The sequence below is a fragment of the Rhea pennata genome, chromosome 7, assembly GCF_028389875.1.
Source record: "Rhea pennata isolate bPtePen1 chromosome 7, bPtePen1.pri, whole genome shotgun sequence".
In the NCBI taxonomy this organism is placed as follows: Eukaryota; Metazoa; Chordata; class Aves; order Rheiformes; family Rheidae; genus Rhea; species Rhea pennata.
The window spans coordinates 14,314,623-14,329,810 of NC_084669.1; the positions used below are offsets into that span (position 1 = coordinate 14,314,623).

Here is a 15,188-nt window from a genome sequence, read left to right on the forward strand (position 1 = left end):
ATTTCCATACTACTTTCTGTATGTCATCACTAAAATTGTAGCAGCCAGGTTGAAACTGCTAGATGTGCTCTGAGGTTATTAGAATTATAAATTCCAGTGAAGAAATGAGAAAGTTGAAGGGTGGAGGGTAATTTGATATCAGAATCTCTATTGGAGCTTGTTGCAGTAACATTAACTGGAATTACATGGAGTCTCTGGGACTATCATCTTAATGAGAATTTCAACAAGAAATGGCATGTGTCAAGGCTATTTGTCAACACGGATACAAGACAAAGAATGCTATGTAGTTATAAGACCCCTTTTTCCAAATAAATCTTTTTGCCACTTCTGTCTTTTCATCCATAATCATGGATGTTTTTATTAAGTCCCTTGTGAACTTTGTCTCCTCTGCAGCTCTGATCTTCCTGGTTTTATTCAAGTCATCTAGCTTGATAATACTTCCACGTCCTGTTTCCTTGTTACTTTTTTTTTTTATGTATAGCAGTACGCTTAAAACATGACCGTAGTGCTAATATTCTTTACATTGCAAATTCTCCCCTAATCCTGTCTTGAACTTCATGCCTATAGAAGAGACTATTTGTGTATAAAAACTGATGGTTAATTCAAATTAACATCCTTCCAGGATGTCAGTCTTTATAATAGATCATTTGTCTCTGCAGCTGTTTTCTATATAGTTTCAAGATTACTATGCTGCTACTGGCTCTGACGTGAAAGTCGGTCTCTGTGTGTGGTGGTGGGAGGCAGGTTGGTTGGTTAGGTTTCTTTCTACTGATCACACTCTAGCTACTCTGGAGCAGTAACTTCATCAGCAGATGCATCAGGAGTTTCTGTAATATCTCTGAAGGGTTTGTCTGTAGGCATGCTAAAATGCACAGCAGCTAAAATGCAGAAGGGCAAGACTTCCTTTTTCGTTCTTTCAGCCACGTTCTTTCGTGGCTTAATGAAGAGGAGCAAAGCTTTGATGCATCTTTGTTGCCAGTGATGTTTCAGTGTGAATGCCTGCTGGCCTCTTTGATTTCCCATTTGCCTACTTTCTTTATAGATATATCTTTTTTTTTTTTTTTTTTTTTTTTTCTCAGCTGCTTCCAAAAAGCATATTCCTGGCCTAATTTTCCTACCTAAACATCCTGCTTGCTTCTACCTTAAAGCATCCCCTCACTGCACTGATGCTTACCTGTGATCTGGCTCCTGCAGCACGTCGTGGGGCTCTGCTGGAACATCCCCGTGCCACGGGGGCCACCTCTGATTATTGCCAGGTTACAGCCTGTGGACCCTGCGGTTTCCTGCTTATAGATAACGAGTCTGCTTGCTTTAAAATGTGCCAGTCTTTTAGCTCTCCTGCTGCTGCTTGAGTTCTGTTGGTCTCCTTTTAACCTTGGCTTTCTTCCAGTCGCTTGTGGTCCTGATGATAGAGCTTCTGTGACAGCAGGCCGTCTATGGGATGGCATCTCTGCCCTCGTGGGAGATGAGCCAGCTTCCTGCTCTGGAAGCAAGAGGAAGATGTGCTTGAACTCAATCACTGTTTCACAGACACGATAATTGTTTCCTCACTGGATTAAATAATTCTGGTTTTATTTTCTGCTTAACCTGCTTAAGAATGATATGGATAAGACAAGAGAGATCCTAATTAAATATCATTTGTACTGTAGCATAGTTCTGAGTTGCTTTACAGACCCACTAATTCCCAGCAAGAGGGGACTGTGAGTCTTAATATCACGAATTTTTATAAATACAAAATCAAGCTACAAAAGAATCATGAGCCTTGAGTCATGTTGGTAGTGTTCTGACTGGTTTACTTGGTTTAATACCAATTTAGTATTAAAAAAAATGTTCAGAGACAAGTAAAACATGCAGCTGAATTCTCTTTAAATGGAGAAGGTTCTCTCATGGTAATGTACGTATTTTGCTGATTCTCTGGACACCGTGATTGCCCCCAGCCTTGATCTGCACCTCTACTAGGCTGTGCCACACCTGAGCCAGGAGAACTTTTTATTTCCAGAGATATGAAACAGTCAATGAATTTGATTGAAAAAATTAACTAAGCTTTCTAATACTGGACTACGTTGCATTTCTTTTCAGAGAATTGTCATGCTTTTCTGTGCAATGATTTATGTTGATGTTTGTTAACAGTCGCTAGCAAATTAACATTACATCCCTGGCACTTCTATTTTTACATTTCTTCAGTATGGAGTAAATAGCATTATTGTGAAATCTGCACTCAATCCACATAGAGGGCAGGGATTAACTTTGGTAGTTGAGGAGGGATAGCCTATAAACTAGCATAGGTGGCTTTTGTGTATTTTATCATTTCTTAAAGGGAGAAGCTGATGATTTTGGTTTCACTGATCACTGCAGCTGCACAGCACTACAGCACTGGTTTCAAAGAACATGGCACCATGTAAAATCAAGGTATCAGCAATTCTAAATGACTCGTCCACAGGAATCCTCTAACATGCTGCATGGTCGAAGGATGTGGAGTCGTCTGCCTGAGCATTCGGGAACTTTGAGATATGCTTGTCCTGTTGTGGTAGATCCCTGCTGAGAGACAGGTATCTGTCACAGGTAAAACTTTGCAAATGACGCATTCTCATCATTTTTCCTTTGTTTTCTGCTTTTCTAACTCCTTTTTTCTATAATGCTAAATAATGAATTCAGCACAGTGAAAAGAACCATAGTGATCATAACACCAATTTTACTCCATCTCCGAGAGACCTTTGCTGAATGAGCTGACAGATGTTTACGTTTGCTGAGTGTTCACAAAGTTGCTATAGTTACAAGTTTAATTACTGAACAGGTCAAGTTTTATTGATTTTCAGAGATGAATGGTAATCCTTTCTGAGGTGAAATGCAATATTGATCGGCTGCCTTGCAGCTGCAAAATGGTTGCTGAAGCTGGATAGAACAGTATCATCATCTTTACTGGGTTTTAATTTAGTTTATCATGATGGTATTTATTTTGTAAATCACTGCTGCTTTGACACAAATTATTTTGTAAGTGGAAAAAAAGCTTTTTTTCTCTCTCATTGCTTGATTAAACAAGTTGTTTGGAAATGAAATCTTAAAATGCCTGCTTTCCTCCAAAGGAAACATTAACAGTAGAAAAATGGGTGGGGATTTGGCAGAGATTAGGAGGAAAACAGCGTGTTCCTGGAGAACCCTTTTCACTTGGTGCTGGGAGGCAAACAGTCATTCCAAGATACCACAATCCGCTCAGAGCACACTGCTTGCGGCATGCTTTTATGCAGGCTGTGATGAGATAAGATGCTATTTCAAGTGGTGGCCCACTATGTCCTGCCAGAAACAATACCACATTCTTGCATATACGGAGGATGGAAAGGTCAGAACTCCTTGGGGTGAGAAGCCTAACGCTGTTCGCAAGAACTTGTTCGCATGGAACATGGGAAAATATTTCACCTACAAATGACAATAAAATAACACGTTCAAATGCAACACTGCAGAGAACAAGGCCAGTGGTGGTTTTTCTCAATGTGAGGAGGTCCATGTGAGCGGGTAAGCTGAACGCAAGGACACCTGCATTCCCTTTTCAGCTCTGTCCTTGAACTGAGTTCCTCGCCTCTTGCTTTTGTCCATCTAGAGCAACAATAACGTGTGTAAAGTGTGCTGAGTGCTGTGAATGAAGCGCTCCAAACTGGTGCTGGGTGTGCAAGGGCAGGCAATTAGCTGAAAAACACTGAGATCTTCATAGGTGAACGAAGGCATAACAGATCAGCGTGGTAACAGTACCCATTACCAAAGAAACCAAATGGTTTTCTTTTGAAGACCATACTTTTATGTGTTTAAAGTTCTGCTGAGTGATAAGCAACAGGGCTGAATTTGCAGGTTGCCTTTGTAGGTTGTTGCAGCTGCACATGATAGATTTGTTTGCCTATGGAGAATTTCTGTCCAAGGGAATCAGCTGCTTTTAAGAAACAAGTAATCCAGTGAACAGTAGAAAGCAGTAAAGCCTCTTTCATTCTGGCTTTCTTTGCTTTTTTAGCTTTTTCTGCAAATGAGCTCCCAAGAAAGCTCGCCTTAGTGTTGAGGTATTCGTAATTTCTGGGTTTCCTGGTGACTAATAAGAGGAGTTCATATTTGTTATCAATGAGCATGTTTTCCCTGTGTGTCAGCTCACATGAAACTTGGAGGAGTTTGGTATCTTTGAGACCTTTAGTCCTCTGTCAAAGGTAGCTAAAGTTAAGCTGATGAGCAGGAAAAAATGCCCAAGGAAGGGAGGGCGTTCAGTCACAGTGCACTCACATAGTCTTTGGTGCCTTAAGGATCTAGCCTAAGACTATTTCAGCTTGCTGAAACTTTTAGGTCTGCAGTGCTGGACATTTTTAGTCATATAGCTCCAGGGCCTCTTTGCTAGACTAAGGATTTGCTAAAGAGTTGTGGGGTTTTTGTTTTTTAACATTTCCATTGAAAATCTGCTTAAGTGTCTGATGATGTTCTAAGCCTCAGTGCAAACCACGTTTTTAGAGTCTGACCTCAACTCTTACAAGTGGCATCTCCAAACAGCTTGTTCTTACAGACCGTGCTCAGGTCTGTGCACGTCTGCCATGCTGGAGAATGACTGCGAAGGCTGCTCTGGGCTTGGGAGAGCCAGGAGCTCATGTCTCCTGTGTCTTCCACAATGTCACCCTCTTGTAGGCAGCAAGCAGAACTTAAATCATGTGATTTTATTATTTCAGGACTTCAAGCCAGTTTTGTGACTTAATTAAGGACAGGAAAGGGAAACAGGCCCTGATTTCTGAAAATCTGCAAATTTGCAGTACCGAGACTGCAATGCCAGAAATCAGCTCGCTTCCTGGTGCCAAGTGTCCTCTACTTGCACGCCAAGGAAGCAGAAGTGCAACCCTTGTAAGTACCAAGGGGTTGTAACCTCCCTCTGCACACACTGCCCTTTAAGGTCCTGCCTTGAAGACCCTCCGTGCTGGCTGGAGCCCAGCGTCTCTGCCCTCCAAAGCGAAGGAGCTGAGCTGGCCCTGCCGCAACGGGAACGGACCCTGCAGCCTCTGCTGCTTCAGAGCTGATGCCGAAGGCAACCCAGGAGCCTCGTTCCTATCTGCAAGCAGCAAGTCGATGGGCGCCCAGGGCTCTCGAATCGGACTCTTGACGTTTCCTGGGCGATTCCCTTCCAGTTGAGCAGCTGAGGCCCCTGTTAGCACGGACCCTGCTCCTCCTTTGTGTTGCCGGCGGCACAGCCGAGCTCCAGCAGAGCTGTCAATTCTAGGCAGCAGAGACAGGTAAATGCTGTTTTAGCAAGGACAGTGTCATTTATCGTGGTGCTACAGGCTCTCTGCGCAGGCTGCACTGCCCCACCGTAGGAGCGCGCTGCTCCCTCCCCGTGATCGCAGACCTTACACCAGCAGCCCGTTTTGTCCGGCTGGAATCGCCTGGGGCGGAATAGGAGCCGCATTAAAGCGCCCTTACTGACAGCCGCTTTCCCTTCTCGCTGCTAACACATCCCTGAGGCGCAGCTTGTTGCAGCACGCCAGGGATGGGGCTGCCAGCTGGTCTGCTGCGGCACGAGGGATTTCCCACCTCTTTTGTTCCCCCATCCTCTAACTCCACTCAAGCAGTGCCCTGCTTGCACGTTCTGCTACGATCCTTATTCCCATCCCTTATTCCCGTGCCTGTGAAGAGTTGCCCGAATGAGCTCCTATCGCTGGTGTTATTTCTGTAAAGTGTCAACCCCTACTGCCATGGATGTCTGGTCATTCAGATAGACATTTGGCTGCCCTCATTAGGGGTTTCCACGGGGGTAGCTCGCCCCAGGAAGAAGCTCTTCTCCTTACAGAGGTATCTGTGCTCAGGTGCTGGAAGAGGCTTTGCTCTGATCTGCCTGTAGATTCCTTCTTGCTGAATAATGGGGCTCTTCCCTAGTCTGGAAATGGAGATGTTTGCGTTCTTGCCAAACGAAAAGGTATTTGAGGGGGGGTTTTTTGAATGATTTTTCTTCGGCTCAATTCAGTGGCTTGCTCTTTCATGAATTCCAGCATCCCAGCAAGTTTCCCTAGCTAAATTTCTCCTCCGTGTGCGAGGACTCTGGCTGGCTTTCAGGAACTGCACATTTCAGCACGGGCAGTTACTGCAAGGCTCCCGGAGGAGCCCGATGGCTCCTGGATCCCGAATCACTTCACAGCGGTGAGACGATGCAGTCAGTATCTGCACAGCCAAGGTTCTGCAGAGGCATAAATCTTGAAGCATCTGCAGAGCGCTTCGGTCCTGTACCCTGGCGGCCTTGGGGATTAAGCCGGTAAAAAAGACGGAGCCACAAAGGAGGATTTATTGCCCTGCTTGTGCTTAGCGCTGCGCTGGAGAAGCCTCCAGGTTGGCAGGTGGAAGGAGTCACGGTGGCAACGGTGGAAAAGGAGGTTTGGATGGAGGCAGCTGGGGGTCAGCGTTGATGACGCGCTGAGCAGGTCAGTCCCTGCTCGCCTTGTCTCCAGGTGCCTCCTAAAGATGGGGAGAGCGGAGGGCAGGGAGCCCACCGCAGGGCAGGAGGTGAGAGCAGGTCTCTCGCGGCTGCCTCAGCTCGGCCGTGACCCCGGGAAGGCAGAAAAGGCTTCCCGAAACCTCCGAGCTCCCTTGCCCTTTGTTGCCCTCGTTTGCCCCTGCCCGTGGCTGCCAGACCGGCTACACTGCCCTGCGGCCAGCGTCCTCGGGACCCTCAAACCCCCGAGGTGGTCTAAAGCCCAGGCTGGTCCCTTCTGGTGCATCCTAAATGCTCGCGTCCACTTCCCTGCCAGGGATTTCCCCATCCACCGCCCCAAGCTCTGTGCCGAGGGCCAGCGCCGAACCCTGCAGAGCTCCAGAAACACGGGAAATCTCCGGAGAGACCCTCCGCGAAGGGCTCCCTCCGAAACGCCGCCCCTCCGGGACCTAACGGGCAAAGGCTGGGAGACGCCGCGGAAGAGCCTGACGGCAAAGACGACAGGGCGGCTCGGTCAGCTTCACATAACTATTTCTTCCTTTTTAATTATTTAACTTGTGCCTTACAGCAGAAGCGGGAGGAGCAGGCGCAGGCCACGCACCAGCGCCCGGATCGCCCCGCGCCGGCCGACGCGCAATGCCCGCGGCCCGCGGCTCTTGCAAACGTGATCGCTGGCGATTTTAAGGCAGTGAAGAAACCCTACAGTAGTAAATCCTACGTCGAAGTTGGCACAGACACGTGGGAACGTCCGACGGGAGACGCGGACGCTAAGAAATGCTGGCGAGACGGGACAGCGGCCAGGCGCTGCCTTATGGTTTAGAAGGTGTGGGGCTTCCAGAGCAGAAGTTAGGTGTCTTCACAGTTCAGTGTGGCTATTTCTGTGGTGCTGGGATCCAAGTGGACGGCTGGAGCTCAAGGATGGGGGGGAATATCTTAGATATACACGGGTTTGGACACTAGATGAAGACCTGTGGCCTGGAAACTACTTGTGGCAGATGTGTTGGTTCCCGTGCCCTTCGGCAGCCCGCCGTGGCTAGCTGGTTGTGCGGCAGACCTGGCTGGAGGGCGGCTCCTTGCCCGCGGGCCACCACGCGGCGGGAGGGAGCATGGGTGCTATGAGGCCGTGGTGCAACCACAACAACGACCGACATGCATCTAGGTGGCTGCGGCGCTGCCGGCACCGGCTGCCCGCACCTCCGCCCCATTTGAAAGGGAGCAGGGTGCCCAGCTCGGCTGTCCCCCGGCGGGAGCCGGCTCCCGCGCGGCGCTGGAGCTCCCAGGGAGCCCTCGGGCGCCGCGTTCCCACGGGGGCGATGCAAAGGCCCAGGGCAGACTGCTCCCCCTCGAATGCAGAAGGGACGGGACTCTGCAGGTTACATTTTTGCAGCCGTAATGCTCCCTTCACGCAGGTTTGATCTCTCTGTCTTCCTGGTAGAGGTTATAGTCTCCTCTATCACTTCAGCCCGACCAGATGGTATTTTAGAGGCCACTTTAATAATTTCTTCTTGCTCCTCTTTCCTGATGGACAGAGGGGATGTTTTTGCACCAGCAGCCATGGAGGAACTAAAGACCCTTTGCTGGGAAGAGTAAGCAGGGTTAGGGAAAGGATTCAGTGCTGCAAGGCTGATGCTTCCAGTGCTGAAGTACGTCTCCTCTCCCTCCAGCAGCTTCCTGCAAGCACATTGCAAGGGCAGAGGTTAGTCTGGGACGTCAGTGAGACACCTCCATGGAGACAACCTGTCCAGACAAAACCAGACCCCCCGGGGCAGCCATGAGCCTGATTTTCGGTGTGTGCCAGGTTTGGCTAAGCGGGGGCTCGTCTGGCTGGACATGAGGTTCAGATCGGATATGTCTGCAAATTTTGAGAGTGGTCTGTCCAGGAACAGTGGTTATTTGTGGGCAAATCGGGCTGCTTCACAGCATCGTTAAAATCTAGGATGGAAATTGTCTCAAATGACACCACACATTGCCCCTCCATTACCTTCCTTCTCTCTACATTTCTGTGGCATTAGCTTTGATCTTTCCTTAGACCCTTTCTCCTAGTATTTATCCTTTGACGGGCTGCAGCACAGAGCTGAGTAGCGTGGAACTAGTTTAAAATAATACACCTTTCTCAGTAATTTTGGGAGCACTTGCAATAGGTGGTAGATCAGACCAGCTCCATTCTCCCACTCCAGAAACCACAGCAAAAAAAAAAAAAAAAAAAAAAAAAAAAAAAAAAATCTAAGATGAAGAGGGAATCTGCCTTCTCCATCCACTTAAGAGACACCCAAGACACCCTGGCCCAACGTGCTTTGACTTTGCCAAGGAAGCAAGCTTCCAAACCAAGATACTCCACTGCTATCCCAGCCTGGTGGGGCTGGGGGATCGTGCTGGGGTAGGGGCTGGCCAGGGCTTCGAGCAGCCGTACCTGTAGGCAGCTATCTCGATGTCGAGGGCCATCTTCACATTAAGCAGGTCTTGGTACTCCCTCAAGTGTCGGGCCATCTCGTTCTTGGTGTTTCGCAGGTCATCCTCCAGCTGCCCGATGGTGTCCTGCGGGGAGGCAAAGGCAGGGGCGGTCACGGCCGCGTTTTGGGGCAGGGGTTTTCCGCTCCGTCCGCCATGGAGAAGGGGAAGGTGCAAGGGGTTGTTTGCGGCGGCTCCTAGCACCCCGCCGGCGCTGGAGGTGGGGTCTGACCCCCTTCCGGCACGTCCCAGCCTTCTGCCGCACCCCGCTCAGCGGCACCTCTGCCTTGCAGCAGCTTTGCCCTCCTGCAGCCACTAAATCCAATTTTGCCTGCAACGTGGAGGAGTTTGAGGCTGGGTTAGCTGCTTGCTGACAATGGGGACTGACTTTTAATTTTAATTTTTTGTTGGAAAAACATAGCCCTGTCTTTTCCCCACATGCACCCAAGGGTGTGTCCGAGCAGGATCAGCATTTCCCACGGGTAAAGACAAACCAGGCCACATGGACACGGTTACGGAGCAGAGAAAAGGGCGACTCGAGGACAGGGGGAGGCAGGGGGCTGCTCACCTGAAAGCAGTAAAACCAGCCCCTGCAGGGGCTCTGCCCCAAGGTGATGATCCCCCTCGCTAGCCGCTCAGCCGAAACCGCATGACTGGAGCAGGGAATGAGTAAGCAGTTTGCATGTAACCCTGCAAAGCCTGCGGTGGCCACTGGAAACGCCCCTGCGTCCCTCCCATGGCCAGGCCTTTGCAACCGCTTGCAGCCCCCCAAGACCCTCACGGCTGCTTGAGACACAGCCAAGAAGGGGAAAAACGTTGAGAAATGGGAGTTGCTAGTCATGCCCGGGGTCCCCAGGGCTGGCGGGCGGTTGGAGGGGGGAGGTCGCCCGCTCCCGGAGGGCAACACAGCGCTGCAGAAAACATGCTGCAGAGGCAAGGAGACACGTGCCACTGCAAACCCAGCACAAAGGTCTGATAGGTTGCTTCAGATCTGGCAGCATCACTTAAAAAGATAAAGAAACCCATCTCTGCTTTTGCAGTCTATAGGAAAATTTTTAAAGCTTGAAAAATAGGATTATTCTCTTTTAATGCAGGCTTCTACCCCTTTCCATCAGTTTCATTCAGGGAAATTATTCAGCTCCTAAATACACGCATTGTTCAAAAGAAAAGTACTACCACACTTAAGGCAGAGCTTGAGGGTCACATGGTATAAAGCTGGCATGCCGTAGCTAGATTATTTTCAATTATAGTGATGTTTAATCCAGCTGCATTATTTTTTTTCCCAACATATATGTCCTTCCTGGAATCCCTCTTTTCACATGGCATCACAACTGTTTAAGAAGATTACTTATGCACAATCCTTTCATCCACTGCAGGAAATACTGTGTATTGCCTAACCATTTCCACAATATTTGTTGAAGGAGAAGACCCCAACTATTCAGCAAGATTGCAAACAGCTTGGGGCTATAATTGTGGCTTTCTGGAGAGCCGGGCAAAAAGTGGCCTTGAAAACGAGCAGGCATTGCTTGGGGGCGATATAAGAGTGTCCTTCAGGTATGACCTAAGGCAGGTCACACCAGGAAGGAAATGGCTTGATTTAGAATCCGCAGATGTTTCAGTACCTGTTTAGCAGCGCGACCCGGGGCTTGCGGTGCTGCAAACCACGAAGTCGGAGCAGGCGGTAAGTGAAACCGAAACACGCATCGCTGCGGAGCAGAGAGGGAGAGCGCAGCGCCCGCCGCATCGCGGCTCCACGGATGCACCGAGCAGGCTGCAAATGCGGACGGGGGGGGGGGGGGGGGGAGAGGGAGCGCGCACCGCGGGCCGAAGATGCGCGGAGATGCGCGGAGATGCGCGGGTGCGCGGCGCTCACCTGCAGGCCGGCCGCCTCGGCGCTGTGCCGCTCCGCCGCGTCCTGCAGCTGCCGCTCGAGGGACTGCTGCGCGCCGCGCAGGCTCTCCATCTCGGCTGCGCGGGCGCGCAGCTGGCGCCGGCACTCGCCGGCCTCGCGGCGGCTGGCGCGGGCCGCCTCCTGGCTGCGCGCCGCGCGCTCGTGCAGGCCGGCGCAGCGCGCGCGGTACCAGCCCTCGGCCGCCTGCAGGTTGCGCGCCGCCAGCGCCTCGTACTGGGCGCGCAGCTCCCGCAGCGCCGCCGCCAGGTCGGGGCGGGCGGGCGGCGGCGGCGGCGGCTCGGCGGGCGGCGCGGCGCCCAGCGCGGCCAGCTCCTCGCGGTGCGCGCGGCGCAGCGCCGCCAGCTCCTCGCGCAGCGCCGCGGCGCGCAGCTCCAGGTCGCGGCGGGCGCGGGCCGCCCCGTCGGCCGCCCGCTGCCGGGCGCGCAGCGCCTGCTCCGCCTCGGCGCGGCCCCGCGCCTCCTCCTCGCAGCGCGCCCGCAGCCGCTGCGTCTCCTCGGCCAGGCGCGCCCGCTCCAGCGCCGCCTGCGCCCGCTCGCCGTGCGCCTCCGCCAGGCGGGCGCGCAGGGCGCGCAGCTCCCCGCCGAGCAGCTCGCCGAGGCGGCGCGGCGCCGGCGGCCGCCGCCGCAGCGCCGCCAGCTCGGCCGCCAGCGCCCGGTTGCGCTGCTCCAGCGCCCGCACCCGCTCGATGTAGCCGGCGAAGCGGTCGTTGAGGCCCTGCAGCTGCCGCCTCTCGCTGGCCCGCGCCGGGCGCGGCTCCCGCTCCTCCCGCGGCTCCCGCTCCCGCAGCCGCCCCGCCGCCCCCTCGGGCCGCCCCCGCGGGGCCGCGGCGCGGGGGGGGCGGCGGCAGGAGGCGCCCGGCGCCGCCGGCCCCGCGCTGCAGCTCATGGCGGCGGCGGCGCGGGGGCGGCCGGCGGCGCTTATGTACTGCGGCGCGGGGCGGCGCGGGGCGGCGCGGGGCGGCGCGGGGCGGGGCGCGGCGCGGCGGGCGGTGCCGGGAGCTGTCCGCGCCCGCGGTGCTGACGGGCTGCGGCGGCGGGAGGGCGCGCGGGGGGCAGCACACGCGCACACGCACGAGGGGCAGCGGGCGCACCGCCACGCGCCGTGCGCACCCCCCAGGCGTCCCCGCTGTCGTGCAAGGGATCCCCTGCTGCAGGCGTCTGGGGTGCAGGTGTCCCCGATGCCGGTCCCAGCCCTCTCCAGGGATTTCCTGGGAGTAGCCAGGGCTGCAAAGCTGGCGGGAGGGGGGACACCTCACCTGCAGGCAGGGCACGCTGCCCGCGAACACGACACCCCGTCACAGCACCCACCGGGAGACCGTTGGGAAGTGGCTGGGCACTGGGAGCAGCAGCACCAAACATGGCTGTGAGGAGGAAAAACAGCTGAAAACAACTTTAATTATGTGGAGACAAGAGAAAGAGGCAGGACACTGGCTATATACACACACACTGCGGCAAGAGACCTAGGGTTTGCCCCGTTTTTCCAGGACTCAAAACTGCTCGTGGACCAGGTTGCTTTCCTGGAAAGACTCCATTTTCCCGAGCACATTTTAGGTCAGTGGTTGCCAGGCTGTAGCGCTTGGATCATCAGCTAGCTTGCGTTTCGGTAGTAGAGCAAGCTGGGCAAACAGCCTCCACCGCGAGCCGGGCGGGGGTCCACCAGCCCTCTCGGCCTTGGGAGCTCGATGCCTGACCCATGCTCACGCGGCGGGTGCTTGAAATCCTCGCTTCGGTCTGGGTTTTTCTTCAGGTCTTTCACCTACTTCTCGCACATACGCACTTTTCTTCTACCACTTCCTCAACTTCTGTTGCTGAGCATTACAAAACCGGTATCTCCACAGGAGCTGTAAGCTGGGTTTCTGCTACTGCAAATAAAGGATAAATTAACTGAGGAGTTACCAGCTCTGCTTAGCTATTGTGGGCATCGTTTTGATGCTTTGCTCTGGTGACGTGTGTGCATGTGTGCACGCGCATGTGGTGATGTTGGCTATTTTGGTTCTTTTTTTGTCTTGGAAAAGTCAAGTGCAGACTGTCCTGCCCCCCCCGTTTGTGCTGATTTAGCTCTGCCACACACATTTAGTCAAAAAAAAGCAGAGTTAGGAGTGTCACAGTCTTCTCCAGCACAAGAAATGCAAGGATCGCTCTAGGGACTGCTGGCATCAGTGGGTCAAGGCCTTGGGATTTCACCCCTTTGCTTCCTAACAGGTGGAGGTTTTCTGGAGTCCCTCCGCACCGGCCTTACACACGATGGTCTGGCAGGGGAGCAGACTGCAGGCAACAGGTGGGACCTGAGCCAGTTCCCAGTGCGACCGCTGGAACTGGGGCCCAGAGAAGACGCCGGGTCCACGTGGCCCCGGAGGAAGTCCGCTGAAGGCCTGGACCCGGGTGCCGAGGAGGGATCGCCGAGGAGCCGCCGCCATCCTCTTCGCACGGCAGCCGCCTGCCGATGGGGCCGGCTGAGCGATTTATCCTGCAAGCTGCATCCCGCCCGGGCCCGCGACGAAGAGGGGGAACGCGAGCGTGGGCCGCGGACGGGCCGCACGCGCCTCGCGGCCCGTGAAGCCCGCGCTGCGGGTTCCTGCTCCCCCGCCACCGAGCGGGGAGCGCTCGACTCCTTCGGCAGGAGGCCGTGCGGCTGAGGCTGGCTAACCCGCCGGCCCGGGGCGCAGCCCCGCGGGGCAGCCCCACGGCTCTGGGGCGGAGAGAGGCTGAGCCCCGAGGGGGCAGGCCCGCGCGCCTCCCCCGAGGGGTGGCACTTTGCCCCCGCTCCCTTGGCCGCTTCCCCTCTGCGGCTCCGCGCCGGGTTCGCACACTCTCCCCGGTCCCTGCCGCCGGCGAGGCGGGCCAAGGCGGGGGGAGGAGCGTGCGCGCGCGAGTGTGTGTGGAAAGGGGCGGGGCGCGCGGCGCGCCTGCGCAGTGCGGCCGCCTCGGCGCTGCGGCAGTTGTGCGGGGTGCTTCTTCCGAGCGCGGCGGGAGGTGAGAGCGGCCCGGGCGCGCGGGGGCAGTGCGCGCGTGTGTGCGGCTGCGCGTGCGCCGGGCGCGCGGAGGGGGCCGTTGGAGCGGGGAGAGGGGGGGGCGCGCGCTCGCGGAGGGGGCCGCTGGAGCGGGGAGGGGGGCGCGCGCGCGGAGGGGACCGTTGGAGCGGGGAGGAGGGCGCGCGCGCGGAGGGGACCGTTGGAGCGGGGGGGGGGGGGAGGCACGGAGGCGACCGTTGGAGCGGGGAGTGAGGACTCCCCGGGCAGAGGAGCGCAGCGCAGCCGGGTCTCCGCGCGGCGGCGGCGGGGCTGAGCCTCCCCGGGTGAGGGAGCCGGGGTTCCCCGGGCACTTCCCCTTCTGCCGGCGAGGGGAGCTCCTGGGACGCAGCGGCCGCTCAGTCCACTGCCTGCGCGGGGCCCGGCTGGCCGCCTCCCCTGCCCCACCGCCGCCTCCCCGGCCTCTCCCGCCCCACCCGATCGACCGCCAGCGGGAGGCGGGCAGTGCCCCGGGGTCCCGCAGCCCATCCCGTCCCTGGTGGGGGCCCATCCCGCCCCTCTGCGGGGCCCCACAGGCCCCCCGGGCTGCCCTCTCCCAGCCCCAGGCGGGGAGCCGGCTTCCCTCGTCCCGAGGCAGGTGGGTTGCGCCGCGGAGCTGCCCCCCCCCCCCCGCCCCCCCGCGGCAGGGTGAGCCGCCGAGCGGCCCCTCTCCCGGGTGCGGAGTCGCTGCTTATCCGCTGCCCTAGCGGCTGCTCTCCGCCCTCTGCTTTTTGAGCTGCAACGTGAGGACAGAAATGAGCACTCAGGAAAAGTGTTGGTGAGGTTTGGGGCAAGCACCCAGTGTATTCATTTCCTGCCTTCCGCCCCACGTGGACTGGAAGGGTCACAGTGAACAGCTTCAAGCTCTTAGCTTCCCCCTGGAGGAGCTGTAAACCCTGCTGGAGGTGGAGAGGGGTGATCTTGTTCACTGAATAAAGTATTATCCTGGGAATGTGCAAAACACTTCCCAGATAGCCTTGTATCGAGGCTAGGGTTCACTGTCACTGCTGTGTTTCATTTGAGTTGCTCTTGGCAGTGGTCTATATCAGGCTTGAACTGATAACCTAAAGGCAGGAGAGAGTCAGGGTAAAAAAACTGCAAAACTGCTTTGCTCTCATTTTGCTTAAGTGTTTTTTTTTTAATCCCTCCTTTGGGCCAAAGATAATGTTGCAAAATGTACTGTGGAAACTATCCACTGGTTTCTGATAGACTGGATGATTTAACACAGCAGTACTGTTTTTTGTAGTGCAAGCTGTTTTAAAAATTCCCGGAACCACTGAGATTATGAAGCTCATAATACGAAGCAGCTTCTAAGGGCTGCCAAACTGGATAGTAAGGATCCTCTTTGACCTGTTCATTCTGGTCTTCCAAATGTTCTTCCTAAG

At 55.2% G+C, this 15,188-nt stretch overlaps 2 protein-coding genes across 3 annotated transcripts in view; one reads left to right on the forward strand and one right to left on the reverse strand.

The window, feature by feature from the left end:
* Positions 1-6,950: 6,950 nt before the first annotated feature.
* Positions 6,951-13,212, reverse strand: INA (internexin neuronal intermediate filament protein alpha). Its single transcript, XM_062580399.1, has 5 exons — positions 13,035-13,212; positions 12,615-12,657; positions 10,758-11,586; positions 8,847-8,971; positions 6,951-8,107 (listed from the first exon to the last, which is right to left on the reverse strand). Exons 1-5 carry the CDS (start codon positions 13,210-13,212, stop codon positions 7,810-7,812), a joined length of 1,473 nt encoding a protein of 490 aa, XP_062436383.1. The 3' UTR covers positions 6,951-7,809.
* Positions 13,213-13,716: 504 nt separating this feature from the next.
* NT5C2 (5'-nucleotidase, cytosolic II) overlaps positions 13,717-15,188 on the forward strand; it is a 63,411-nt gene continuing 61,939 nt past the window's right edge. The window contains exon 1 of one of the 2 annotated variants that reach the window (XM_062580750.1): positions 13,717-13,768. The gene's annotated coding sequence lies outside the window, so the exon portion shown is untranslated. Of the gene's footprint in view, positions 13,769-14,142; positions 14,402-15,188 lie in introns of those variants that run through there. The other variant, XM_062580752.1, reaches the window with a different exon arrangement.